This window comes from Pteropus alecto, unplaced genomic scaffold (genome assembly GCF_000325575.1).
Source record: "Pteropus alecto unplaced genomic scaffold, ASM32557v1 scaffold52, whole genome shotgun sequence".
NCBI classification, from domain to species: Eukaryota; Metazoa; Chordata; class Mammalia; order Chiroptera; family Pteropodidae; genus Pteropus; species Pteropus alecto.
Window position 1 is genome coordinate 6,183,333 of NW_006433941.1, and position 27,545 is coordinate 6,210,877.

The 27,545-nt window shown below is 43.1% G+C and overlaps 2 protein-coding genes across 14 annotated transcripts in view; one reads left to right on the forward strand and one right to left on the reverse strand.

Moving 5' to 3' along the window:
• DHRS7B (dehydrogenase/reductase 7B) overlaps positions 1-12,813 on the forward strand; it is a 53,846-nt gene extending 41,033 nt beyond the window's left edge. For 7 of the 9 annotated variants that reach the window (XM_015586621.2, XM_006908466.3, XM_006908465.3 and 4 more), the window contains 4 exons: positions 5,445-5,661; positions 6,262-6,354; positions 9,721-9,873; positions 11,586-12,813. In XM_015586621.2, coding sequence (XP_015442107.1) covers positions 5,445-5,661; positions 6,262-6,354; positions 9,721-9,873; positions 11,586-11,791 — 669 coding nt within the window. In that variant the 3' untranslated portion in view covers positions 11,792-12,813. The remainder of the gene's footprint in view (positions 1-5,444; positions 5,662-6,261; positions 6,355-9,720; positions 9,874-11,585) is intronic. The other 2 variants (XM_015586626.2, XM_015586625.2) reach the window with 2 other exon arrangements.
• A 3,562-nt stretch (positions 12,814-16,375) lies between these two features.
• Positions 16,376-27,545, reverse strand: part of TMEM11 (transmembrane protein 11) — a 13,837-nt gene continuing 2,667 nt past the window's right edge. Inside the window, exons 1-3 of one of the 5 annotated variants that reach the window (XM_015586708.2) lie at positions 25,492-25,693; positions 24,303-24,418; positions 16,376-17,275 (exon numbers count right to left, since the gene is read on the reverse strand). In XM_015586708.2, coding sequence (XP_015442194.1) covers positions 16,759-17,275; positions 24,303-24,418; positions 25,492-25,593 — 735 coding nt within the window. In that variant the 5' untranslated portion in view covers positions 25,594-25,693 and the 3' untranslated portion in view covers positions 16,376-16,758. Of the gene's footprint in view, positions 17,276-24,302; positions 24,419-25,491; positions 25,694-26,548; positions 26,840-27,545 lie in introns of those variants that run through there. The other 4 variants (XM_006908468.3, XR_001516568.2, XR_001516567.2 and 1 more) reach the window with 4 other exon arrangements.

A 27,545-nucleotide genomic window follows, 5' to 3' on the forward strand; every position in this document is an offset into this window, starting at 1 on the left:
GTGGGATGATTGTTTCAATTTCCAGATTGATGATCAGTCTATTTAGATATTCCAGTTCTTTTTGATTTGGTCCAGGAAGGTTATATTTTTCTAAGTACTTGTCCATTTCTTCTAGGTTATTAAATTTGGTGTTATGTACTTTTTCATAGTATTCTTGTATGATCCTTTGTATTTCTGCAGTGTCTGTCATAATTTCCCCTCTTTCAACCCTGATTTTGTTTATTTGTGTCCTTTCTCTTTTTTTTTTTTTTAGTGAGTCTAGCCAGGGGTTTGTCAATTTTATTAACCTTCTCAAAGAACCAGCTCTTTGTTGCATTTATTTTTTTCTATTGTTTTTTTGTTTTCAATTTCATTTATTTCTGTTCTAATTTTGATAATTTCATTTCTTTTGCAGACTTTAGGCTTCATTTGCTCTTCCTTTTCTAGTTTTTTTTAAGACGAAGCATTAGGTTGTTTCTTTGGGCTCATTTTTGGTTTTGGAGATAGGCCTGTAATGATATGAACTTTGCTCTTATGACCGCTTTTGCCATGTCCCAAAAGTTTTGATATGTTGTACTATGATTATCCTTCATTTCTATTATGTACCTCTTGATCTCTGTTTTTATTTCTTCTGTGACGCAGTTATTCTTCAGTAGCATGTTGTTTAATATCCATGTATTTGTGGTTCTTCCTGCTTTCTTTTTGCAGTTGATCTCTAGTTTCAAAGCATTATGATCAGAGAATATGGTTGGTATGATTTCAACCCTCTTATATTTGTTGAGGCTATCTCTGTGTCCCAGTATGTGTTCGATTCTTAAGAATGTTCCATGTGCACTAGAGAAGACTATATAAGCAGCTGTTTTAGTTTAAATATTTGATTCCATTCCTTCCATTCCTTTGGAAGGCTCTGTAAATGTCAGTTATGTCCAGTTGATCTAATGTGTCATTTAAGGATGTTATTTCCTTATTGAATTTCTGTTCGGGTCTGTTCACATCCGACAGTGGGGTATTTAGGTCTCCTACTACGACAGTGTTTTGGTCTTTTTCTCCCTTTAATTCTGTTAATAATCGCTTTACATATTTTGAGCCTCCCTGATTGGGAACATAGGTATTAATACGTGTTATATATCCTTGGTGCAGGATTCCCTTTATCATTATGAAGTGCCTCTCAGTATCTTTCTTTATCTTTTTTATTTTGAAGTCTGTTTCATCTGATATTAGTACCGCTACTCCTGCTTTTCTCTGAATGCTATTTGCTTGAAATATCATTTTCCACCCTTTCACTTTGAGTCTATATTTGTCTTTGTAGCTGAGATATGATTCCTGGAGGCAGCATATGGTTGGGTTTTGTTTTTTGATCCATTCTGCAACTCCGTGCCTTTTAAGTGGTGAGTTCCGTCCATTTACATTTAGGGTGATTATTGAAATAGGAAGTCTTATAGCCATTTTATCCTTTGCTTTCTGGTATCTCAGTGTTTCCATTGCTTCTTTGTCCTTGCGCTTCTGTTTTCTTTATTTTGGTTGGCTTTTGTGGGTTCTCCCTCTGTTCCTTCTTGTATTATGTTATATACTTCAGTTCTGAATCTTTGGCATGTGGTCACCATTATTAATATGTAAAGAATAGTTATATATTTATAGTCCTCCATATTCTTCTGCATGTGCCTTATCTCCTTTCCCCTTTGCAAGTTTTGATCTTTGAATCCTCCCTCAGTCATTGTCTCGGTTTGTCCCTATGTATGCTGAACGTTCATTACTATCTTGCTATAGCAATTCTCTTCTCATTATTTAAGCGTATGATGTCCTGTTCTTAGTAAGGGTTGCACTCCTCTGCTTCTATTTGCCTGATAGTCACTTTACTCCTAATTATGTATTTTATTTTATTATTTATTTTTTTGTTATTTCCTGTAGTGCAGGCCTCATAGTGGAGAATTCCCTCAATTTTTGTATGTCTGAAAAGGTCTTAATTTCTCCTTCATATCTAAAGGAGAGCTTAGCTGGATACATTATTCTAGGCTGGTCGTTCCTTTCACTTAATAGTTTAAATATTTGATTCCATTCCTTTCTGGCTTGTAATGTCTGTGCTGAGAAGTCCGATGATAATCTAATGGGTTTTCCTTTATATGTTACCGTTTTCTTCTCCTTGTTTGCCCTGAGAATTCTCTTTGTCATTGATTTTTGATAACTTTAATACAGTATGTCGTGGTGAAGGCCTTTTTGGGTTGAGATAATTGAGTGTTTTGTTGACTTCTTGAATTCCAAGTTCCAGCTCATTCCTTACTTTTGGGAAATTCTCTTCCCCTATTTTTCTGAGAATGCTTTCTAGTCCCTGCTCCTTTTCTTCGCCTTCGATAATGCCCATTATTCTTATATTTCCTCTGCTGATAGTATCAGCTAGTTCTTGTATTTCTCTTTCATTGTTTTTCATTCTTCGGTTTCTCTCTTCTTCCTTCTGATTTATTTCTAGATTTCTGTCTTCGAGATCACTGATCCTTTCCACCATTTGGTTGACTCTATTTCCCAAGCTTCTGTTTCATTTTTCAGCTCTTGCAGGGTGTTTTTTATCTCCAGAAGTTCTATTTTGTTCTTTTTGAGCATTTAATCATTTTGCTCTGCTCATGTAGTTGTTTTTTCAGTTCCTGAAATTGTTGATATGACTTATTTCAGAACTCACTGAATTTTTTCAGAATTACCTTCCTGAATTCTCTGTCATTTAAGTTGCATATGTCTATGTCCTTAAGCTTATTTTCTGGCGTTTTTTCTTTTTCTTTCTGAGATGCCTTGTCACCTTGATTGTTTATGGTGTTTATTGAACTATTTTTCCACCTGGACATTAATGGAAGTGTTTTCTGCTTTTTTTTTTTTTTATAAGATTTATTATATAAAGGTCTGTTTAGCCTGCCGCAAAGAAGGTGCTTTTCTTTTGGTTTCCAGTAGGTGTCATCTAAGCCTCTTGGATCCCTGCTTTATATAAAGCCTTAATAATGCCTTTTTATTTTCTTGTAGATATTTAATCACACTCGCTACCCTCAGTTTCCGTCCTTGTCAGTGTTAGCACAGTTTCGTTAGCGTTTGCTCAGATTCCCTGGGGCGCTGCAGTGTTTGTCTCAGAGTATATGGGGCGAAGGGCCCTCTAGGTTGGGGATGGGAGCTGTGGTTCAGCCTTCGTTTTGCAACTGCGGCCAGTAAAAATCTCTGCTGTCCTTCTCTGCTTTCTGCCCTGATGACTGGGCCCAACTGTCGGCTTCGTGGAACTCACAAATCTCTTAGGCAGCGGTGTTTAGAGAACTCGCTGCACCTTCTCTGCTCCCCCTCCTCCTACAGGGAGTTCTGGCAGCTTCAAGAGGCAGCTTCTTTCTTTTTCCAAGTCCACCACCTGACACCTGGAGTTCTGACCTGTGGTAGCTCTTAAGTGCAGATCCCATGCTCAGACATGCTGGTGTGCAGTTTGGGTGTTTTTTGTTGAGTTTTAGATATTCAGCTTATTGTCATTTCAAGGGGAGATATCTGGATATGTCTATCACTCTACCATGTTCCTCCAAAAAACTGAATTTTTTTTTAATCCTTTAAGTTTCAATATATTTGTTTCTTTGGATCTCAAGTGAATCTCTTAAACACAGCATATAGTTGGATTTTTTAAAAATCTGTTCTGCCAATCTGTCTTTTCATTAGAAATTTTGAACTATTCACATTAAACATAATTACTGTTAGGGAGGGACTTATTTCTGCCATTTTGTTATCTGTTTTCTGTTTGCTTTATAGCTTTTTAAAAACTTAATTAATTTATTTTTTCATGGTGACGTTGGTTATTTTTATAGCTTTTTTTTGTCCCTCATTTCCTGCTTTACTATCTTTTGTGTTTAGTTAATTTTTTATAGTTAAATTCTTTGATTCTCTTCTCATTTTGCCATGTGTATGTTCTATAGCTATGTTCTTTGTGGTTGCTGTGTGGATTACATTGACTGTTCTACTTGGTATTGAGCTTCTTGGATGTGCAGATTCATATTTTTTCATAAAAATTTTTCAGCAGTTATTTCTTCAAATATTCTTTCTACCCTTTGCCCCACCCCCTCTCTTCTCAGATTCCCATAATATACATGTTGGTCCACTTGATGAAGTCCCACAGATCCCTTAGGCTCTGTTTAGTTTTCTTTCTTCTTATTTTCTTTCTATTCTCAGACTTGTTAATTTTAATCGTCCTCTCTTAAAGTTCACTCATTCTGTGTTCTACTTGCTCAGGTCTGATTTTGAACCCCTCTAGTGTATTTTTCATTTCTGTTACTGTACTTTTGAGTTTCAGAAATTTTAAAATTATTTATATTCATTGATATTTTTATTTTGTTTATACATCAATTTCCTGCCTTTGCCCATGTTTTCCTTCAGCACTCTGAACATCTTTAAGACAATTGCCTTAAAGTCTGTCCAGTAGGAAGCCCATCATCTGGGCTTCCTCAGGTATGTCCTCTGGGGATTTATTTATATTTTTGAATACCAAAGAAAAATATGTGACTTCTTTAAATCTACTGGAAGCTACTTAAGCAAGTGCTGGTTAAAAAATGCCAACCTGCCCGCTTCCATGCTGTACCTGAAATGTGGGTTGTCTTTCCCACAGCTGCCAGCCACAGGGCTGGGTGGATTGGGGATGGAGAGCTACTACTGAGCTGATGGCTGAAATTGACCAAAATTATCTCTCATTTGCCAGCCAGCACTCTCCTGAAAACTTTAAGCATTCATATGGATTCCAGAGTTCCAAAATAGTCACTTCAGAGTTTCTACCAATACAGTTGTCCAGATGGAAAGGTGGATTCCTGGCACTTACTACTCTGCCATCTTTGTAGATTTCACACACACACCCTCCTCATTTTGTTCTCTGGTTAAACTCTCTTGAGAAGCCCTTTAAGTTAGATTGCTTAGTTACTTATTTCTCTAGCTTCTTATACTTTTTTGTGGCATTCTTCATAGTTCATCTGTCTTCCCCACTAGACTGCTTCAGGAGGACAGGAACCATGTCTGTCTTGCTTTCTACTGTGTCCCCAGTGTCTGGAATATATAATGTTTCATGAACAAATTAATTAAAGTGACTTAACCTGAGAAGGATAGCATCTTTCAACATGGGTACTGTTTAATTAGTTACAATGTATAGCACAGTTCCGGCACAAGGCAACAAAAGGAGCTATAATTAATAGTTCCTATGGTAATCTACAGTAACCTATACCATACATCATCCCTGTCCTGTGGAATTTACTTTCTAGCTCTACTAATAATTTTCAATTCAGGAGAAAAGTTGCCCAGGTCAGGTGTGAGCACTGTAGGCAGGATCCTCCAGGCCACATCTCTTCAGAGAGGCGCTGTAGCCTGTGTGATTTCATGCCCAGTGGGCCACTCCCAGGACTCTGATTAGCGGGGACATGTAGCTCACATGGCCTGTCATTCTGAAGGTGTTTTTGATTTCTGTCCTATCTGACCAGGTGCAGACACACAAGCCTTACATTGTGACCTTCGACCTCGCAGACCCTGGGGCCATAGTTGCAGCAACAGCCAAGATCTTGCAGTGCTTTGGCTATGTGGATGTGCTCATCAACAATGCCGGGATCAGCTACCGTGGTGCTATCATAGACACCACCACAGATGTGGACAAGAGAGTCATGGAGACAAACTACTTTGGCCCAGTTGCTCTAACAAAAGGTAACAGTCTTGGATTGAAAGGAAAAACAGCACTAATATGTTGGCCTTTGTTTTTACTTCGCTTGGTTCCTTGTTTGTTAAATGACCTGTCTCCATCCTCTATTTTATCCTGGAAAAGGTACTGTCATTACAGCTTGAGTATTTGTTTTTTCCAGACTTATTTGCATTTTCTTTATCTGCTTTATAGCCTTAAATCAAGATGTTCTCCTCACTGACAGCTTCATTTGTTCAGCATTGCCTCCATTTCCTCTTAGAGGTGTTTGCAAACCCCTACAAAGTGGAGATATTCTCATGTCCAGGTACAGATTTCACTCCAAGGGAAAGGATCTACCTAGGAAAGGGAACTGAGCTGGCCGTTCTTATTGATTAGGCTCCTGTCTGCCTCTGTCTCCTCCCCCATCCTCCTGTCTGCTGGCCTGCTGGAAATCTGCAGGAGGCCTAAGAATTCCAACAAAACATAGCTCTCCCACACCGCAGGGCTTTTACTGTACACCTTCCTTGTTCTAACAAAATCTAATAAGTGAGGTTGCCTCCTCTCAGTGTTAAGTGCAGTGACCAAAAGAAAAGTCCTCTTCTAAAGTCCTTGACTTCTTTCCTTAGCAATTCTGCCCTCCATGATCAAAAGGCGACATGGTCACATCGTTGCAATCAGCAGCATCCAGGGCAAAATCAGCATTCCTTTTCGATCAGCATGTGAGTACTTCCTTCTCCCTCCCCCAAATGTTTTTCTTTTTGTTTTTCCTCATTATAAAAATACCACATTTACTATCCAGAATTCAGACAAAGAAACAGTACAGGATGTGAAGGAACTTCATCAGAAAGTGTTCTTCTGAGCAGAATGCCTCCCAGCTCTACTCCTTAGACCTTATATATGACCTTGTGCAGGTGTCACCATCACTCTGAACCCCAGTCCTCATCTGCAGAATGGAGACAGGGGCAGTCCTACCCTTAGAAGGCCACTAGAAAGATGAGTTAGTCTATTAGCTCTGTGAGCAAAGTGTCTGGAGCAGTGCCAGGCATAAGTACCATTGAAGTGTCAGCCGCAATTATCAATTACCATTGTCCCACAGGTACTATCACTTCATCACTTTTGCCATATGCCTCCAAACTTTTTTCTACATATGATCAAACAGAAAAATGGTGTCACATTATGCATAGTTTTGTGGCTTGCTTATTCCACTTGACATATCTTTTACATCAGTATATATGGATTTAACTAATCCTTTAAAATGAATATATAGTAATTCATTGAATGGATAGACATAATTTATTTAAATATTTTCATGGGTATTTTGAGAATTTTTTCCCTGTAAGTCTCTGACCATTAACAATGATGTGCTACATAGAACATCCTTAAATATTTATATCTCTAGGCACTCATGGGAGTTTTAGTAAGATAAATTCCCCAAAGTAGAAATAATAGGTAGGATCAAATAATTAAAACTGCCAAATTGACCTCCAGCTCACACTCTTACCTCCATGCATGCAAATGGCTATGCCAAAATTTTGAACTATCATTTCATTCTTCTGTCTGTTCTCATGTTGCACCAGCAAGCAAACAGAATCTAGTTTTCTTTAGTTAAAAGATTTTAAAGGTAATTTCACAAACTGTCCTAGTAACTCCCTTTTTTTTTGCTCTACTCTCTGGATATAAATGCTGACTTGTAACCAACTCATCTGCTCTCCCACCTCTAAATGCTAGATTCAGCCACACCCAGCTGACTTGGCAGAGAAGGAAGGGAGAGCAGAGCTGCTTCAGCACTTTGAAAGGACAGGAACAGACATCCAATGCTGGATGATATGGTTTAGCCAACTGTCTGAACTGGAAATGTAACAGAAACTTACTCTTTCTCTCTGGACCCAGCTCTACTTTTTGGTTTTAGTTGGGTGTCCTTGGGCAAGTTGTTTAATTTGTCTGACCCTCCGTTTCCTTTCTTATGAGACTTATAGTCATCTTACATGCCTCACGAAGCTGTTTTAAAGATGAAACAAGACAAATGGAGATGAAAAGTCCTTTGTAAACTGTGAAGCATTGTATACATGTTTGTTTCTATGGTTGTTACCTCTGTTTCAACTCCAATAGCATAGGACAGCCATCTAAGACTGCTCAAATAACTCTGTGTGTGTGTGTGTGTGTGTCTGTGTGTGTGTAATCATGAATGATAAAACAAATGAGGTAAGCCGTTAGTAATAGGTAAGTCAGAGTAAAGGCTATTCCATGTTCTTTGCATTAAATTATTTCCAAGCTTTACTTTGGTTTAATCTGAGTTTTGTTCTCTACTTGGCCTGTGACTAAAGTAAGGCACACATGGCTGGTCTGGGTACTTTATAATGACCAGACTGAGTGTGGCAGTGCCTCCTGAGCACATTAGTGAACACTGAGCAACAGTCTTTTCATCTATAAATTGGGAGAACATTTTTATCTCCCTCACACTGCTTTCATGAAGACGAAGTGAGGTGGTTGAGGTGGTGTATTTAGCAATGTGCCTTGTAGACAAGAGAGGCGAGTACTATAACATCAGTGTGTTGATTTAGGTCAGCATAGCCTGGCTAAGGACCTCCAGCTTGAGAGCTCTGGGAGACTCATTGTCAGGGAGCAGCCTTCTATTCTGAGGACTCCCAGGATGACTGCCTCTTCTCAGGCCTTGAGCCTGGGCAGCATTCCTGGAATCACGGCTGACAGGAGCAGTTCTCTCCACCTACCAACCCACAGACTGTTCATCCAGCCCCCAGCAACTTGGCCTAAACCAAAGGAGCTGGCCCTGGAAGGCACTGTAGCAAGTTCAGACACTGTTGAATTTCTCATGTGACTCTCTATGACACTCCTGGGTTTGTTTCCCTTCCTATTTTATTGGCTGATGGCTCCCCCTTTGCGAAGGCTAAAACATTTAGAGGAAACTGATTTTTCAGTGGAGATACTCTGTGTTTCCCAAGAATGTCATTGTATGGTCACTGTGTCCCCCTTCAGAGTACCTTTCACCATGATTTGTAGCCATTACTGAAGAACAGAGGTGCCTCCATTTCTTAGAAGTGGAGCAAGCTCAATAGCTGTTCCAAATGAAAAGCCATTTCATGGAAGTTTGTCATATGAAATATGTAAGAGAACCAGCCTCAAATTTTATATACACACATCCTATGCGTGCAAGGGTGCTCACTTGCTCAGTGATAAAACCTGGAAACAACCCATGAAAGTCAACTGATGGGGCCAGTTCTATAGTCTTATGACCCATGGAGGAGCATAGAGGGTCTGCATGGCTGGCATGGAGGCTGTCCAGTCTGTGTCACCAGGTGAAGAAAGCTACTTACAGGAATAATATGAACAGTATGAGCTCATTTCTATAAAAAAAATTTCTTATATGTTAAATCACACATATGTACATAAGATACATAAAAAATATATCCTGAGAGACCGTTAGCATTGGTTACTTCTGGAGAATGTAATTGGAAGGCAGAGCTTTAACTGTTTTACTTTATATCCCTCTGTACTATTTGAATGTTTTACCCATTAGGTATTAAGTTTTTTTGTTAGGGTTTTTTTTTTAACCTTTTAAAGTGGAATAATTTCTGACTTAAAGAAAACTTGCAGGAAAAATACAAAGAACTCCCAAGTACCCTTCATGCAGATTCCCCAGTTGTTAACATTTTACAATATTTGTTTTATCATACTCTGTGTGTGTGTGTATACACATATGCGTGTATTTAAATTTAAAATTTTTTCTTTCCTGAACCATTAGGAGAAAGTTGGAGACATGATGCTCTTTTCTTCCTGGGTGTTTGCTAAGAACAAGGATACAATGTACTTCTCTAAATCGGGAGAAAAACATTGCTATAATACCATAGGAATCTTAAATTATAAAACCATTTTTTTTTTTTTTTTTAAATAATAAAAGAGAATGAATGGGCATGAATGCATGGGAGAAATTTAATTATAAACCTTTTTTTTTTTTTTTTTTTTTTTAAATAATAAAAGAGAATGAATGGGCATGAATGCATGGGCTTGTTCTAGGCCATGTCCCAGCACCAGCTCACTCACTTGCCTCTGGCCATCAACCTTTGCAGACGCGGCCTCCAAACATGCAACCCAGGCATTCTTTGACTGTCTGCGTGCTGAGATGGAACAGTATGAAATTGAGGTGACCGTAATCAGCCCTGGCTACATCCAGACCAACCTCTCTCTAAATGCCATCACTGCTGATGGTTCCAAATATGGAGGTGAGGCCCCAGTTTCTCTTTTATTTTGTGAAAAGCTGTTGCCACAGTGAGACATTCTGCTCTTACCTGATAAATCTTTGCTTATTCATTTGAACATAATTTTTAAAATGAAAAAACTTACATATGGGTATTAGTTTTATATACTGTTGAGTAATTTTCATTTACCACGAATCAGCCCTTCACAGTTATCAGGGCAGGACCCCTGTAGGCTAGGACTTTGAGGGCTGGAAAGGAAGTCGCCAAACAGAAATATACCAGTCTCCTTCCTAACCCATTCTCAGTGAATTAAAGTAAAGATAAGGTGAATTAACTTCCAGGAAACTATGGGTTGCTTGACCCCAGAATTTCCCCACCCACTATGCTTCAGAAGTAACTGAATTCAGGATACTCAAAGCAGAGAGCCCAGTCTTCTGAGGTGAGGTGGGTGCACCAGTCTCAGAATCTACATATTGATTCAGCCAAACAGTGCTGAGCTGACCTGCAGTTACCACGAGTGGACTTAACAGCTTAGCCCATGCATGCAGGCAGGCTCAGGCCAAGCAGAGATCCAGGCTTTTGCCTCCCAGGTTAGTTAACCCACCTGAGTTGTTGCTGTGGGAGCTGGCTCTACTTTCCCAAGCTTGAATGGGGCCCACCCACCCTGAGTACTGTCCTTCATGTCCTGCCTCCCTGGGTGTGATCTCTTGGGCCTGTGCTGTGGCATCACCAGGGTCCTCCTGGTTCTACACCTAACCCCGGCCAGACTTGAAGCAAGGCCGTCCAGGCACTGGATGGCAGCTGCTCTCATTCAGTAAGTCGGTAGAAACCAGAGGCATAGATTCAGAGAGATTAGTATTTATATTATTTATACGTAAAATAATCTTTTAAAAAAATTCCCTCAGTGTTATTTAAAAAGAAGCAACAATAAGAAACCTCCTAGTCTTCCACGTTAACGAGAACAGATACTGATGAGGAAGCTCAGACAATTTGGACAATTTACAAATGGTTTCAAATGGTCTGTGCTAGTGGCTTCTCCTCTATTCCTGTCACTTTGTTGGCAAAATTGTCGGATTACTAGGGAAGAAGAAACATAAGTTGTTGCTAAGTAGCCTAACACTTCCTAAACTCCCTGCAGCTATTTAATGTCTAAAACAAACCTAAGATTTCTTCTGCTTGCTCTCCAGTTAAGACATGATGTGGAGAACTGTGATATCTCTTCTGACTCACTTCTTCGCTTTCACTTCAGTGAGCTCGTAGTACATTTGGGGGTCATAATCTTTTCCCACTCGCTACCTGGCAGACCTCAAGCCAGGTTATCCAAGATTAATTGATGGTACAACATCCTTAGTCATTGGTTGTTTCAAAAGGCAAAACTTGTCAAGATCAGGAAGCTCCTCCTCATCTGTCATGTGAGGGACTAACTCTGGGCTGGTCTTCATCCTTTGTCGTGGACCAGCAGCTCTGAGCACTGACTAGGGCCCTGTCTACCTTATTCCTATCTACGACCCACATCTCTTTTACCCCAGCTCATGAACACTGAGCTGCAGAATAGGTCCTCATTTCCTTGAAGTATGAAAGAGTCAAGGAAGGTGGTGTACCACCTGCCTCCTGACAGACTGGAAGGAGCTTCATGATATGAAATCCAGCAAGCCAACCTGATGACGGTCCACATCAGCTAAACTCAAGAGAGAGACTCTGCTTCCAAGTTCATGTGTTTCTTTTATTTATTTTAGTTATGGACAAGACGACAGCACAGGGCCGAAGGCCTATGGATGTGGCCCGAGATGTTCTGGCTATTGTGGGGAAGAAAAAGAAAGATGTGATCCTGGCTGACCTGTTGCCTTCCTTGGCCATTTATTTGCGAACTCTGGCTCCTGGGCTCTTCTTCAGCCTCATGGCCTCTCGAGCCAGAAAGGAGCAGAAATCCAAGAACTCCTAGTGCTGCAACAGAACTGGGGCAGGAAGTAGCACCTGCTTGGGAATGGCTGTTCTACAAGGGAGAGCTGCATTTGTTGAGACTTTACTGGATATTTATCTCACAGGTAGGAAAGATAGAAATACACTTCTACAGTTACACTTCTTTTCCCTGGCAAAGACCCTGCTGGCAGATAATTGGAAACAAAATAGGCAACAGGCTTTTCTTCTCAGGGGTGAGGGGTAACACTTAAGGAATAAATATGGAGTGGGGTTTTAATGCTAAGAATATGAAATAAATGAATTGAACAGTAAGAGTCGTAGTCCTCAAGGACTAGAAGAATCACGTCTCCTTTGAATTCCAGACTCTGCCAGCTCCCAGAAATGTTTCAGTCTTTAACATCAGAAGACATCCTGATATCACCTTGACCCTGTTGTTTTCATATTTAACTTATCCAAGACCATTTACCTAATTGTTTTTGGCAGAGTCCACTTCCAATACTCAAGGGAGAAGGCTGTAGTTTTAAGAAGTCATTCATATTCCTCCATTTCCAGGTTCCTACAGTATCTCATTCAACACAGCAAATGGGCTAATATGTGATTGATCATTTGACATATCCCAAGTGACACCAGATTTAGTACCTAAAAGGTATTGCCCAGTTTCCACTGACTCCTACTCAAAGCCCTGTAGGGTCAGGCACCACTCCAACCAGAAGATGAATTTACTAAGGAGCCAGCAGCCCAAAGGAAGAGGAAGATCCCACATGACTTCATTATCCTCTAGAAAATAATATTCAGAAACTCAGGTGGGAAGGGGTTCTAAAGAAGCATGTGGTCTCTGGTGGAAGCAGCCCGTTTATTAGCTATGACAGTTAGAGCATAGCCAAAAAGGATGCCTGCATCCACCTTTCTGAGGTTCATTGAGTAAGTCAACTTCATACCTGAAGTTTAGGATGAAACTTCTCCCATTATTGAAGCTGACAATGGAAATTGTGGGTCCATTGTATAGGCTTCCCCAAGTTGGAATAAAAATCTCCTAGCATATTATACTGGCACCTTACATGTGTCCTAATTCTGGACTTGATAGAGCTTGTATTTTAAACGGCTACCCACAAAATTAAAAAAAAATGGCCAAAGCCAGCCTGTGAGTTGGGTATTCAAGGCTCTTGAGTTTCCTGAGAGTAGGAGAGCAAGTAGATGATTAGGTCTGGTGACCTATCCCAGCTCCCAACAGGGCCTAGACACTGCAGGAGCCCATGGTTGGAATGTAGATACAGACGTGATGGGTGGCTTTTCACTATCCACGGAAACCATCTACCTCTCTCCTGACATGGAAGAGAAAGGGCTCCTTAGGGTTCATGTCAGGGAATAGTTGGATTTGAGACAGCAGCCACCACCACACTAAAGCCTATCCCAAGTATGAGGTCAAATAAAATTGCAGAATGCATAGCAGGTCCTCAGTAAAAGGCAGTGATAGAGGAAGCTGTCTCTGTAAATGGGAATGAGAGAATATCTCTCCTTGGACACTTGTTGGCTGGCACTTTAGAAAAGACCCATGTCCAGGTGTTGTCCTTTATTTTCGATTAAATAAAATAGTCAGCAACAGGAGACTGATGTGATATACTGCCCTCTGAGGAGTGCAGGTTTAGCAAGCACATACTCCATCAAAAGACAGCAACAACTATGTTGCTGAGGTTATTGCTTTTGGACCCATTGTGATAGTGGCTGGAAGCCTACCAAGCCGACTCCCAGGTGTGAGTTGGGACATAGAGCTTGGAGCAGACACGAAGGGTCTCTTAACCTAGATATGACACTTGATTCATATCCAGATAACACTGAATATTTATTTACCTAACATTTAAAAAAACTCAACTCACTTGCTGTACCTTGACCATATAAATAGAAAATAATGTAATACAGGACCATTAAAATCAACTAGATTCACTGTCTGCCAAAGGCTGAGTCTGAAGCACAGCTGCTCTTGAGGAGGTTGGCAATGTCAAAGGTATTAAAGATGTGTTTGCACCACACAGATGCTCAGAGACTAGGAAGAGGACTAAAAAGGGCCAGTGATTCAGGGTTCTTTGATGTCCATGTTGCACCAATAGCCATCTCAGGTCCCTCTGGAGTTACATGCCCCTGGAGAGAACACTGCGTAAAGGTGGGGCTTGTTGAGCCTGCTGTTGTGACTTGGATGGCAGCACAGCACTTTCCTGAAGGCAAGTGCACCACACACAAGAGCACCTCGAAAAGGGGAGCTGGGCCAGGACGGGCCTTGGCCTTTCATTCTTGGAGTCTCAACCTACATTTGAATATGAACACCTGCCACCAGGGGTAGTGGTATTGTTGCTGTTCCAATTTCTCTTTTGTCATCAAGTGTTGTTTTTCCATCTCTTTCATCCCTGAATTCTACTGGGTAGATTTGAAAAGCACAATTCTGAATTAGTTCTGCCTTCTCATGAAGTTCAAAGGCACTTTCCACTTTACTCCTTAAGACTCCTGGTGTTTCACTGGTCTAAGGGCGGAAGCAAGCTGTCTTGTGCTTCATGCCAAAATCAGTCTCCCCCTACAAAACCAAATTAGTTTTTCCAGACAGCAGTACTGTACATCTGTGCACTACTGAGTGGCTGTAGCTCACACGTATATCTCTTGATATACTGAGTGCACAGCTACTTGGGCACACTGCCTGGTTCCTAGCAGGCACTGAGGAAGGAACGTCCCTTCCTCATCAGGAGTTGACAGCTGCTGAATCAGATATGAACACTATACTTTGGAAGGAGCTAAGACTGTAACAACATGAGAGACAGTACGAGTTTGCGAGGGTCTGCTCTCATTTCCTGATGAGTTGGACCTTATGAAAGGTCTTTGCTCTTCTCTGAAATTGGAGTGAAACGGACAGTTTAAATAACTCAGTGAACTGCATGAAGTGATATAGCCAGGACTCATGCATATGGACTTTGCAGAGGAGGGCCCAGCCAACTTGGCCTCTTCTTTCTCTCAGTTGGCAGTTATTTAAGGCTGTTTCTTCAAGAGCGTTGTGGCATGTTACTGATGAACACTGCCCACTTGTCAGTGACATATATGTAGAAGGTGGCAGAAACAGATAAGTCAGTGCCAACAGAAGGGCCAGGCTGTCTAGGCACAGAAGTGGTTCTGCTGCTCTCCTTCCCAGCTAACTTGGCACTGCTAAAGTAGAGCCCTAGAATCTAAAACCCCTGCCCTGTGGTCCATGACAGCACCACATCCTCACCTCCTTGGCATGGAACACATAACTAAGGTGGCATTTCAGAATCTGAGCTAGTCCGCCCAACAAGAATCACTTTGTTCAGTACACCTGGCTTCTATTTCTAATGAGGGCTTCTGCTCAGCTGCCCTGATATGGCTACTGCTTGTCTACTTCTAGCTGCCTCCCCCATGAAATCCGATTTGCAGGCAGAGCATAGGGCTCCCTTTCCAAATGTGGACAAAAATACCTACCATTCTTGCCTAGCAGGTTCAAGAGCCAGCAGTCAAGACGTGCGAGGGGTCATGGGCACTACACAGTCAAGGTGAGGTCTGTTTGTGACCACTACCAGTTCACCATTGTTCCAGATGGCCACACTGCCATGTAAACAGTAGTGTTTACCCAACACCATTGTGGCCACCGAGCACTTAACTGAGTAATTAGTATCTCTAGGGCCCCTGGAATTAAATCAGTTTCTCAGACTCTTCGTGGGCCATGAGTCCCTTTTGAAATCCTTTTAAAGCTCTGGGTCTCCCCCTACAAAAACTGGCCCAGTCACTCCTTTGATGCCTTCCTGTGCACCCCTTCATTACTGTCTGGTATCAGATCTTCCTGATAAATCCTTTAAAAGTAGGGGAAAAATCAGTATGGTTGCCTCTTAAACATGGGCTCTTCAAAAGTACTATGTAGCTCTTCAAAGCTGGCTGAGAACAGAGGTCTTAGGAAAGCTGCAGTTAAGCAGGGGACCCGAAATCTTTGTGGAGGGGATAATTTTTCATTTATCCAAAGCCTTACAGGGAATGTGGGAAATGATGCATAATATGCCCTTTGGTGTGAGGGAGGAGCATGGGACCCGGCTCCTGTGGAATGGTGGCACCAGGCAGGTAGAGGGGCAGGGTGCTGCAGAGGCTGCTTTGAGGACTCTTCCCTCAGCCTAGGGACAGTGGGTTGAACTCAGGGTCCACGTCAAGAACAGTTTCAGTGATTTAAAAAAATGCAGATGTTTTTGTGTCTTTCCAAATCAGAATCTAGACAAAAGATCCCAGGCCCCAGTTTCCCATATGAACCCATGTGGAAACCCAGTGACCTTTAGGCCTTGCCACCCTATTCTACCATGTCCCTGAACACCATTTAGCAGTGCTGGCCATGGAAACCGGGCCAGAGTGAGACATGAGACTGCTCTGGGAGGGGTCCGGCCCCAGGGCTATCTTGGGTCTAAGCCTGCCTTGTTCAAAGGCCTGTCCTTGCTGCAAATGGTGGCACCAGGCTGCAGCAAGGAACAGGGTGGTTTTCATGTTGCCAACTCCTTCTACATGCAAGCTGCCACTCTGAACAGACTGCGCAGCAGCAGCTGCAGACAGCCATGAAAAGAGAAGACACCTGGAGTTGAAATTCTCATAATTTTAATGGTCAATAGCTTCTGGTTGGCTCTGGATGGTACAGCCAAACAATATACTTAAAGACCCCCACCCCCAAGCGCGTTCACACCCCCTCAGCAGCAATGCTTACATTAACATTCCACTGCCCAGTCAGACTTCCATAGCCTCAGACTCCCTGTGGATTACGGAAATCCACATCTTAGTGTGATGAGTTGAAAAACCCTTGGTACATTTGTGATCTGTGCTATTTTTTTTTTTAAAATAACAAATATTAAACCAAACACCTCCCCCGGCTCTGACGCCTCACAGAGCAAAAATGTTACTGTGCAACCTGAATACTCTGTTGTCTCTTGTGGGCTGGGTTGTTTGCTTCTCTCTGTTCTACTGAAATCATACAGCGTAGAGTTCGTAAATCTTCTTTACACAGTACACCAGGGCAGCAAGTGCTATCGTATTGTGCAGTCTCTTTCTGTGCAAATCATCCTTCCGGACCAGCACCACTGGGGTGGAGGAAGTGAGTGTGTGCAGGGGCAGGCGGGACAGTTTATAGGCATCATACTCCACTTGGTACTTGCAGCAAGGGTCAAACTGCCAGGAGATTCCGTAGAGGGTGCAGCAGGCCAGGCTCAGCACACCAGCAGGCAGGGAGATGTAGTGGGAGTAATCTAAGGGCAGTGCCAATGGGGTGAAGAGGCAGGCAGTACCCGCCAGCACGGTGGTCTTGTGTAGACAGTTGCCTACGGTGATCCAGCGGGCAGTCTCATCACCGATGCGGGTGGGCTCGATCACAATGTACTTGTACTGGGCTTCCAGGGCCTGCTCCAGCTCATACTCAAACTGGTCTTGCGCGTTCTCCCCGTTGTAGATCTCATGCACGATGTAACAGTCTGTGGCCGACAAGCTCACCCTTATGACGGAGGGGCGGGAGAAAGAGATGGTTAGGCTGGAAGCACTTACTGTTTCTTTGTCAAGACACTGAGAGGAAAGCCACGGAGGGGAAGTCTGGGCCTCAGGCTCATCAAAGAGCCTGAGCTCTTGATGAGCACTACATCTCACTTATGTTTTTATCTCTCTTAGAACCCAGTATTCAAGATAATTAGTAAAGAGTTCTTTTTCTGAATGAACAAAATGGAACATAAAAAAAGAGTATCCTGATCTTTAAGATGACAACCTACAATATGTACATGGTTTGGCAGTTACCCTAAATGCAGTGGACAGGTCTGTGAGTTAGCAGAATAGCCCCAAGGAAACAAGAAAGATTTCAGCCCCGAATCACATTAACAAACACAGAACAGAAGCCCAAGGTCAGCAGGATGAAATCTGCTCTTGGTTAATCAGGGTAATTGACAGAAGGATTCTTTGATGGAAACCTATAGACCCCTGAGACAGATGCCAGACACCCTGCCCTTTGCATGGTTCAAAAGCAGTCATCCTTGGCCTACAAAACACAAGGTAAATAGGGTTGCCTTCACATTGGGTGATTTGAGAACTAAACTCATCTAACCCCTGCAGGAGAACAAGCTTCACAAAGCCCTTCCCCAGGCCATCAACCCTAGCCCACTGCTTAGAAAAAAGTAGCCCTTTGATTTAATTAGGAAAGACACTGTCTCAAGAACAGTACTGACTCTGAAATTCAGAGGACATTAAGGATCCCATGAGGGCCCCAGATGTGCCTGCCCATTCTGACTCTATAGGCCCAGTAAATGCTTCTCTTACTCACATAAGAAACACTGTTCACAAGACCCACTTCAAGTGGCTATGCTGCTCTTTTTCCCCCGGGACTAGGGATGAGTGATAGGACCATCGCAATGGAACCTTACTGCAGGCTCAGCTCCACATCAAGGCCAAACACCAGCAGTGACCATGGACCAAGAGGGCATTTTAGGTAGTTTCAGGATTCTCAGTCTGAGGGCTCTCTAGTGCAAACTTCCTATCCAGGGCAGAATGTTTCCATACCCCGCAAAGGCAAACCTTATTACAGGTCTGTACACACCTTGTCTCTATCACTTGGCTTGTTTCAGCCTTTCCAGATCTTTCTGAATCTCTATACTGCCATCCAGCACACACTGTTTCTCCTAGTTTTGTGTTATCTGTTCATTTGAAAAGTCTTTAGCCCACACTCTGAAAGGGGTGCTGCTAGACATAGCTCTTGAGGCTGGATCAAGTTGCTTAACCCATAGTACCAGGCTGTGCAGAGCCATTTTCTAGCACATGCCTCAGTGAAAAGCAGCCCCTTTCCCTCAGCCACCCCTGGTGCCCAGGCTGGTCAGACCATCACAAAGAAGATGAGGCTCCTGGTGATCACTGTTCTCCCTGCCTAAGTACACACCCCTTCCAACTGGGGTTCTGGATTAGTGAGTTGGGCCACACCACAGTGAACGTGGCCCACCCACCTGAGCTGCAAATGTCCAACAAAAAGCACAACCTTAAGTGCTAACAGACACCAGGCCAGCAGCTGAGGGTTCAGTACATGCACACCATGTGGTCACTCAGAGTAAAACCACAAGGGAGCTGGGCTCAGAGCTTCCTGGTCAGTGAGCATGCACATTAGGGTCCGGTGAAAGCTTTAAAAACAAGGTTGCGCCCCAGAACTTGAGTTCAGCATTAAGGTAGCCCCAGCAATTACATGTTAAGGGTGGTGGAAACTGAATTGTCGGGAGAAACTTCAAGGAAAAAGGACAGGATTGGAGAAACCTGTTCTACAGACCACCGAGTGCTCCTTCCAGTTATTATTCCCAGGCAGAATTCAGCATGGTAAAGCTACTTTTAAAAGCAAATAAGCAAATCTAAGAAGCAGTGTTTCACTCTAGTTGGCTAAATGACTAATACTCTTGTGATCACATTAGAAATGAAGTCATTGGGAATGGGCTAGCAGTACCACCAAGTGCAGGGTCCTCCGGAAGGGGGCCTTCACTCACAGGTGGAGCCACTTTAACAAAAGGCACTGGTGGGACTCATGCAGAGGGCACTCTTTATCCTGAAAAGGTAATTGTAATTCATCCGGGCTCAGGGAAGCCTCCTAATTAAATCACAGGTCCTAATTAAACTGTGTGCACTGGGGAGAAGTTATTCCCTGAGGGTTGGACAAGAAGCCTCCTAAACATGAGATGCTGCCAAAGCACCTTGCTACATATGCCAGTGGTCAGGGCTGCCTTTCCGGGGCAGTTAATGAGCCATTTCTCTAAGAACCCACCAGAACTTTATGAAATGGGAAAAGCTGGGTTCTCCCTCGGAAGGCTTTTGTGGAGGTTTTCCATTTGGTTTTAATTCAGAGAGGTAAGAGGGAGAGTGTTTCAATTATTACTCCTAGGCAGGATTTAGCACTATAGAAACCACCTTTAGCAAACAAGCAAACCTAAGAGGAAGTCACATGAGACATTAAAGTCACTGGTAAAAGGCTGCCTGCCTCCAGATGTCCAGGGACAGGAGACTGGCTCCCAGGCAGGAGCACTCCTGGCCCAGAGATTTCCTTTATGTTCTGAAGTTCATCAGCCAAGAGAGACAGAGGGGAGAGAGAAGAACAAGGGAAAGGGAGGGGTCAAATCATGTATGATCTGTGAACTGCAGGTGGCACTTCCAAATCAGCTGTGTGTCCTGCTAGCTATCACAGTGAGGCCAGGGGACAACTTGCTGCCATCCAAAGTGAGCTTTCTGGCCACAAAGTCCTCTGGAACACTCAAAGCAAAACGTAAGTGTTAAAGTTGAGATTACAGAATGTTCTTGCCAAACTCCAAATCTACCTTGGTAGAGTACCCTTCTCTGCCCAGCAGACTGTAGCCATCCTAAATGTGAAAAAAATACTAGTAAGCCCAATAATGCCAGTTGGAACCCCAGCACCTGGAACAGACTGCTCTATCTTAAACACATCAGTGGGCATATCCCACCTTGCCCCATCCCATGCTAACCGAGTCCCTCCTCAGCTCCCAGCTGCCCTCTCCTCTGCAAGCCCAGCTGGTATCCATATTCACCCAGGCCCACCTTTCCCAGCCCATCCCAGGGGGAGGCTCCCTCTGGTTCCTCAGGCAAGTGTGGTAGGCAAAGCCATCTCCTATCATTTGTTAACACAGAATAGTGTGTGTGTCCACTGGTCCCACCAAGCCTGGAAGCGAAGTACCATCTCAGTGCTGTCATCAGGTGCACCCATTTTGAGCCCCAACAGCACAGGAGCAGACACGAGTAGTTGTTACCCTGTGCCTTCGTTGGCGGGCAGTCATGAACACCACAACTCAGAGGAGCATGAATAGACATGTACTCAGCCAGTACATACACCATGAGGCTGTGAAAGCATGCTGTTTCCTGGAGCCCCCATATCTTACTGTGGTGTGGGCAGGTCACCTCACTCTTATCCATCACCGTAAATGAACTCTCTGTAGTGTGAAGATGAGCATAAACACTCAAGTAACTTCCCAGGCACCTTCAGACAAGGCAGTCTTAGAAGCCGGACCAGCCAGCAGTGCCATAAACTCACCAAGTCCTTATATAAAGCGAAACCTGCTACACCCAATTCAGGAAAGGGATTCTTAGTTTCCACTGGGAAAGGATGAAATCTGAAGTCTAGAGGAGATTTCCAGGATTCCTAATAATGTATAAGGAAGGAAACGGCAAGGTTCCAAACAAACATGGACACGTAAGTAGGAAGTCCCCTTTGTTAGAGGCCACCTCCCAAGCAGCACCCACTCCTTTCACCTGGGATGATAGTGGGGTGCCATCTGCCCCTGCAAATGTAGGTTTTAAAGGCTGCCTGGACCACCAGATTCAGTTCTGCATGGTTGACATGAACTGTCACTTCAAAAACCTGGTAGCTGAGGATACCCAGGAGAAAGCCATATCTACAGCCACCCAGCTACCCCAGCGCCCACCCACATATGGCTTGCTTTTGGTTCTGGGTCAAATGAAACCCAATTAAGAAAAGAACCCAGTTAGAAGACTGCCTTGAACCATTTCTGAGCATCACCAGCCAACCCCTAATTTGAACCCTGGTACAGAACAGATTTAAAAAAAAAAAAAAAAAAAAACCCAAACCAAAAAAACAGCTAAGTGGAACCTTTTGAGCCCTGGACTTCCAATGGGGCTATATTTTTGCTTTTCATTGCAGGTGTGAAATGACCAGTAAGACAGCATAATAAAAAGTTAGTGTTTAAAAAGAGAGATAGCACTGATAATGGAAAAGTCTCTAAGAAATAGAAGTGACAAGGCGAGTACAGAACAGTGTTTATGGTATGTGCATCTTTAGTGTATTTTTTAAAAGGTATACATTTGCTTTTATATGCACAAAACATTTCTGGACAGATATACAAAGACCTAAGAATTATGTCACTGGGGAGGGGAATGGAGTGGCTCTAGAAAGAAAAAGAGGTCCCTTTTAACCAAATAAGTTTTGAACCTTTAGTACTTACAGAACAGGGTTATTCTCCTAAACACCCTCTACCAGCACTGAGATTGCTTTGAATGTTGAGCCCTTAACTACCACGTGGAGCAGGGCATGAACCTATCTGAGCCTGAGTGACTGCTACAGACGCTGAACTTGTGACTAGGGCTCTTGAACCTGCCTCCTCTTCTGCCTTCAACCAGAGTCGGCCTGAAGCCTGATACCTAAGACCCTCCTCTCCTCTCCTCTGAATCCACTCTGGCGGTACTCAAGAAACTCTGGCTTTCCAGCAAAAAGGTGGCCAGTGAGGAATCACAGAACAAACTCCATTTCCTCCAGGATCTGGGCACTTCATGGTCCCTCATACCATCGCAAAATCGGTCTCAAATGAATCTGGGATTATAGAAGTAGTCTCAAACATGGGATCCCAAAGTCTGGAGACACCTCCCCAAGTCAGAGCTGTACAAGTATGTTCAGAGCAGCACTGTTTGATGAGAACAAAAAATTATTGATGGAAGACAAATAGTGGCATCCTCCACAAGAGTGAAAATGGGATCAGAGCTGTGCAACTGAGAACCTTACTTGTAATATAGAGGGGAAAGCAGGTATAAAACACATGCAGATGGCCACTGCATATACACAATTCAAAAGCATAGAGAACTAAAGGATGTGCTATTTAGGAATATTTTCATGTATGGTAACTATGAAGAAAACCAAAAGAATGACAGACAATTCAGGAGCTCGGTGGCCTCGGCCTGACAGGAGGGACATGTGGGGCCAGGTTAATGCTAGTTATCTACTTCTTAAGCTGAGTGGTGAGCACACAGGTTTATTAATTTTTAATTATGGTAAAATACACATAAAATTTACTCTCAAGTGTACAGTTCAGTAATGTTAAGTACATTCACAATGTTGTGCAACCAATCTCCAGAACTTTTTCATCTTACAAAACTAAAACGCTTTACCCATTAAGCAATAACTCTCACCCTACCCCACCCTGATCATTTTACTTTCTATCTCTATGAATGTGACTATTCTAGGTATCTCATATAAGTGGACTCATACAGTCTTTGTCCTTTTGTGACTGGCTTATGTCACTTGACATAATGTTTTCAAGGTTCATCCATGTTATACAGCATGTGTCCGTTTCTTTCCTTTTTAAGGATGAATAATATCCTAATGTATGTATAAACCACATTTTGTTTGTCCATTCATCCACTGATGGACATTTATTTCCACTTCCTAGCTGTAGTGAATAATACTATGAATATAGGTATAAAAATATCTGTTTGAGTCTCTTTCAATTTCTTTGGATATATACCTAGAAATGGAATTGTTGGATCACACGGTAATTCTATTTTTCCTTTTTTGAGGAACCACTATACTGTTTTCCACAGCAGCTGTACCATTTTACATTCCCACCATCAGTGCAGGAGGGTTCCAATTTCTCTACATCCTTACCAACACTTATGTTTTTTCCAATTATCCACATTCTCAACAACACTGTTTTGTTTTTAATAGTAGGCTTCCTGATGGGTGTGAGGTGGTATCTCGTGATTTGTACTTTTTTAGTAACAGCTTTATTGAGATAGAATTCACACTCCATACAGTTCACCCATTTAAAGTGTACAATTCCATGGCTCAGCACTTTCACCAAGTTGTGCAAAGAACACTGCAATCAATTTTAGATCATTTGCATTATCCCAAGAAGAAACCCATCACTCCCCATTTCTTCCAGCCCTTCTATCCCTTGGCAATCACTAGTCTACTTTCTGACTCTCTGAGTTGGCCTATTCTGGACATTTCATATACATGCAATCATATAGTACACTGGCTTTTGTGACTGTCTTCTTTTATTTAACACATTTTCAAGGGTCATACATATTGTAGTAAGTTAAGGACTTTTCACATTCAGAAATATACTTTTGATACGTTTAACATATAATTTTTAACAACCCAAGGCAAACTGTCTGGGGGGTTATCAAAGGTGCTATACACGATAAAAGGTCAGTAACAGTTTTCTCTGGATGGTGGCCTAACAGCTGACTCTTAAATTTTATTTTTCTTCATACTTTTTTGTATTAAAAAAATTAAACGTGCTCCTTTTATAATGGAAAAATTATAAACCTTTTCTTAAAAAGAAAAATGCTGTTCAATAGCTCTGTATCCCTTGGGGTGAAGAGATCAGAGACATGGGCCCTCCACAGCCGAAGACAGCAGTAGACAGCCCACTTCCACTCCAGCAGCAACTAGGTCCCTGCAGAGAAGCCTGTGCTTTTGGGGAACAAGCCCACCATTGCAGCCAGGTCTGAGTGCAGGCGGCTTCTCATTGCTGAGGTGTCATGCCGGTCTCACACCCCTGCAGTCCTGCCAGTGAGCATGAAGACAATTCCATTTCCATGTTTCACTCAAACAAGCACTGGCCAAGCTGTCCTGCAAGCCACCATCCCTTTCTGGTCACACCAGAACCAGAACCAAATCTAACTGTAGTGGAAGCACTTGCTTTAGGCCCACTTCCTGGAGCGGGCCCTGGGATCACAGGCAGGACTGAGGTGTGAGCTCCCACCTGAAATACAAAAGGCTGTCGACTTCAAGCTCCTTCAAAGCAGAGAATGTATTTTCATCGTGGTATCCCCAGCACTGGGCCTGAATGTGACAGGTTCCCAATAGACATTCGCGTAACTACATTTGAAATGAGTGACGGGAGAAGAAAAACAATTACAGAAATTAAGAGAACCAGTGACTGAAAAATTAAACTAAGTCCATATGCTAAGTTGCTTTCCACCTAATAAGCATGTGCTCACTGGATCACCTATGACATGTGAGGTGCTGGACTCTACTTCTACTCCTGGCTGTAGGAAAACTCACTTTTGGCTAACCAAAAATTGCTTGCTTCCTCAGGATCCAAAGAAAGCAGTAAAATTCTATTCTATGGATTTAAAGGCCAGTTAGAACAAAAAGACACAGGCATGTTACCCCAAATACTGAAAACAGTTCCATACAGGCCAAGGAACTTCTGTAGGGCACCTGGCATTTTCATCTATTTCAGAAAAAGCAAGTGCAAGAGAACGGTTTCCTCTTCTGTGTTCTGGCAACTGGGCAGCTCTCTGCTTTGGGAACAAGAACACAGTACCCCAAGTGTGGGAGTAAAGAGACCTGGATTCAAGTTCCCTCTCAGTCACTCACTGGCTTTGTGTCCAAGGGCAAACCCCCTTGCTGCTCTGAGCCAGCTTCCCTGGCGTCAAATGGGGCAAAGGCCCTAGCTCTCCCAGAGTACTTCAGGGAAGACGGGATGGGGTCTGCGTGTGCAAACCAAAGTGACAGCTGCAAAGCACCACCCAGTTTAAAGTCCATGCAGCTGTTGAAATTAATTAAAATTAAGTAAACTGAAACATTCAGTTCCTCTGACACAAGCTACGTTTCAAATGCTTGACAGCCACATGTGGCTAAATGGCTGCCCTAATGGACAGCCCTGAGCTAAACTGTTATGACTACTAATTGATTACTGGCTTTTCTAAGAACTCAGTAGCCCATAATGTTGCTGCTAGCGCCAGGGACAGAACACAGTGGCAGCTGGGAGGTTCCTGTGTGTGCTCACTCTGTGTAGTACTTTCCATGTCCTCCCATTGCCCTCACTCACTGAGGAGCATGTATATACACACACCCACACTCCCCCCACTACCACACACACACACCCCACCCCAGGCCCAGAGTAGAGAAGCCCAACTCAGGCTTGGCCTCAGCCTCCTCCTCACCTTCCTGGACATAAGACCATCCCTCTTTTCTTCAGAAAGTTGAGCCTGAATTGGAATGTGGTCTAAAGCAGGGGTCCCCAACCCCCCGGACCACGGACCCATAATGGTCCATGGCCTGTCAGGAATGGGGCTGCACAGCAGGAGGCAAGCGAAGCTTCATCTGTATTTGCAGCCGCTCCCCAGCGCTCCCCAGCACCAGCATCACCGCCTCAGCTCCACTTCAGATCATCAGGCATTAGATTCTCATAGGAGCATCAGTCTCTGGTGCCAAAAAGTTGGGGACCTCTGGCTAAAGGACTAAACCACAGAGGTAGAAGTTATTGCAACTGGAATCCAGACTGGTTGACTGAATCAAGGAAAACAGAAATTCATGCCAAAAAGGATGAATCCCAGTAGATCCTAACCTACAATATCCAATTTCTGGGATCAGAACATGTACAACTCCACCTTCTGGTAGTCAGCTGAGTGGGACCCAGCACCCTCAGGGCTACAAACTTACATACTTGGGTGCAGATGCTGTGCCTGTAAGGCTCATCCAGACCAGAAGGAAACAAACATTTTCACCAAATACTAGAGCCAGAACGGGAGTCTTTCAAGGGAAATAAAAACCCTAAACCCCTGACGGTCCTCAGCAATAAAAGGAAAGGATCAGATCAAAACAAGGGGAATGTGTGCTCCCTGCCCACATGGCTTGTAGACAATCTGTTCAGCTGGACTGGGAACTAAACCCTCCACCGGCCACCCAGGACCAAATCTGTCTGATTCACATATAAAAGCAAAGCTGTCAGAGGATCAAGTCCTGAGGAGTAAAGCAGGCTACAGAAGATATGGAAGTAATCCCCAGGTACTAGCTGCCTAAAAACACTGGAGCAGATGGCTGCACAAGCCAGGGGAGGGTCAGGCCATAAAAAGTGATATTACGCTAAAACCTGAGCAATTAGTCCAGCATGCTCAGCCCTTTAAACAGTGCTGCTGCCTCAAATCATAATTAGAAACAGATCAAATACACCTTCACGTGATGATAAAAACAGGAACTGGGAGACTTGGCTATACTCACATTCCAATAATCACGGAGAACTCAGGGGTGCTCAGGGGCCCTGAGGAAGTGAAGACAAGCGGTACAAGGAGACAGGTGGACCGTCTGTGAGCTGGTCCGGGTTACCACTCAAGTGGCAGAACACACAGATACCTGCACTGTGCCTTCCTAGATGGGCAAGTGTCTCAAAGACGCCGACAGGACAAGTGGCAATCTGTTTCGTGTGCTCGCTGCCAGTGTGCTGAATTTTGGACAAGAATTCAGGTTACAGCTCAGAGTCTGATGTTCTTCATTACAAACACTGTTGATTCCCTAGATTTAATGGAGTGGAGAGAAAAATCAACATGCAAGCAGCTTTCATTTTGCTATTTCCACCCCTCTCTTATTTCAGTCTAGACCGTCACTGTCCTCTCAACAGAACTTTCTGCAATGATGGATATGTTCTGTATCTGTGCTATCCAATAGGGTAGTCAGCCATATGTGGCTACCGAGCACGTGAAATGTGGCTAGCATGACTGATGAGCTGAATTTTTCATTTTATTTAATTTTAATTAATTGTCACATGTGACGAGTGGCTACTGAATTAATACAGCTCTAAACTCAAGTACCAGGTTCTAAACTCAACCATCATTAATACACAGCTGATGACAGTAATTCTTGTGGACAATCTGGCACCAGGCAGGGCCTTTAAATATAAGGCATGCTTTAGAGTTTGCAGCCACTGGCAAATCTGGAAAGTTTGCCCAAAGCATTGCTCTGTTCTAGCCCTTTCCCTAAACCAGGCCATGCTTCCTTCAGTTTCAGCATAAAGCACATTCCAACCAGGTATGTACAGCAACTAAGGAAAGTGATCTTACAATGTGGAGCTGAGATCTGAGCACAAATGTGACATGGAACAAAGTCATTTAAAGAGCCATAAACAGCCTATTTCAGTCACAAGAACCAATAGGCTTGGGCCTCATAATCTGTGGTCCTTGCCAATCAATTAATCCAGCCTGCCCCACTCAAACAGTCTTCC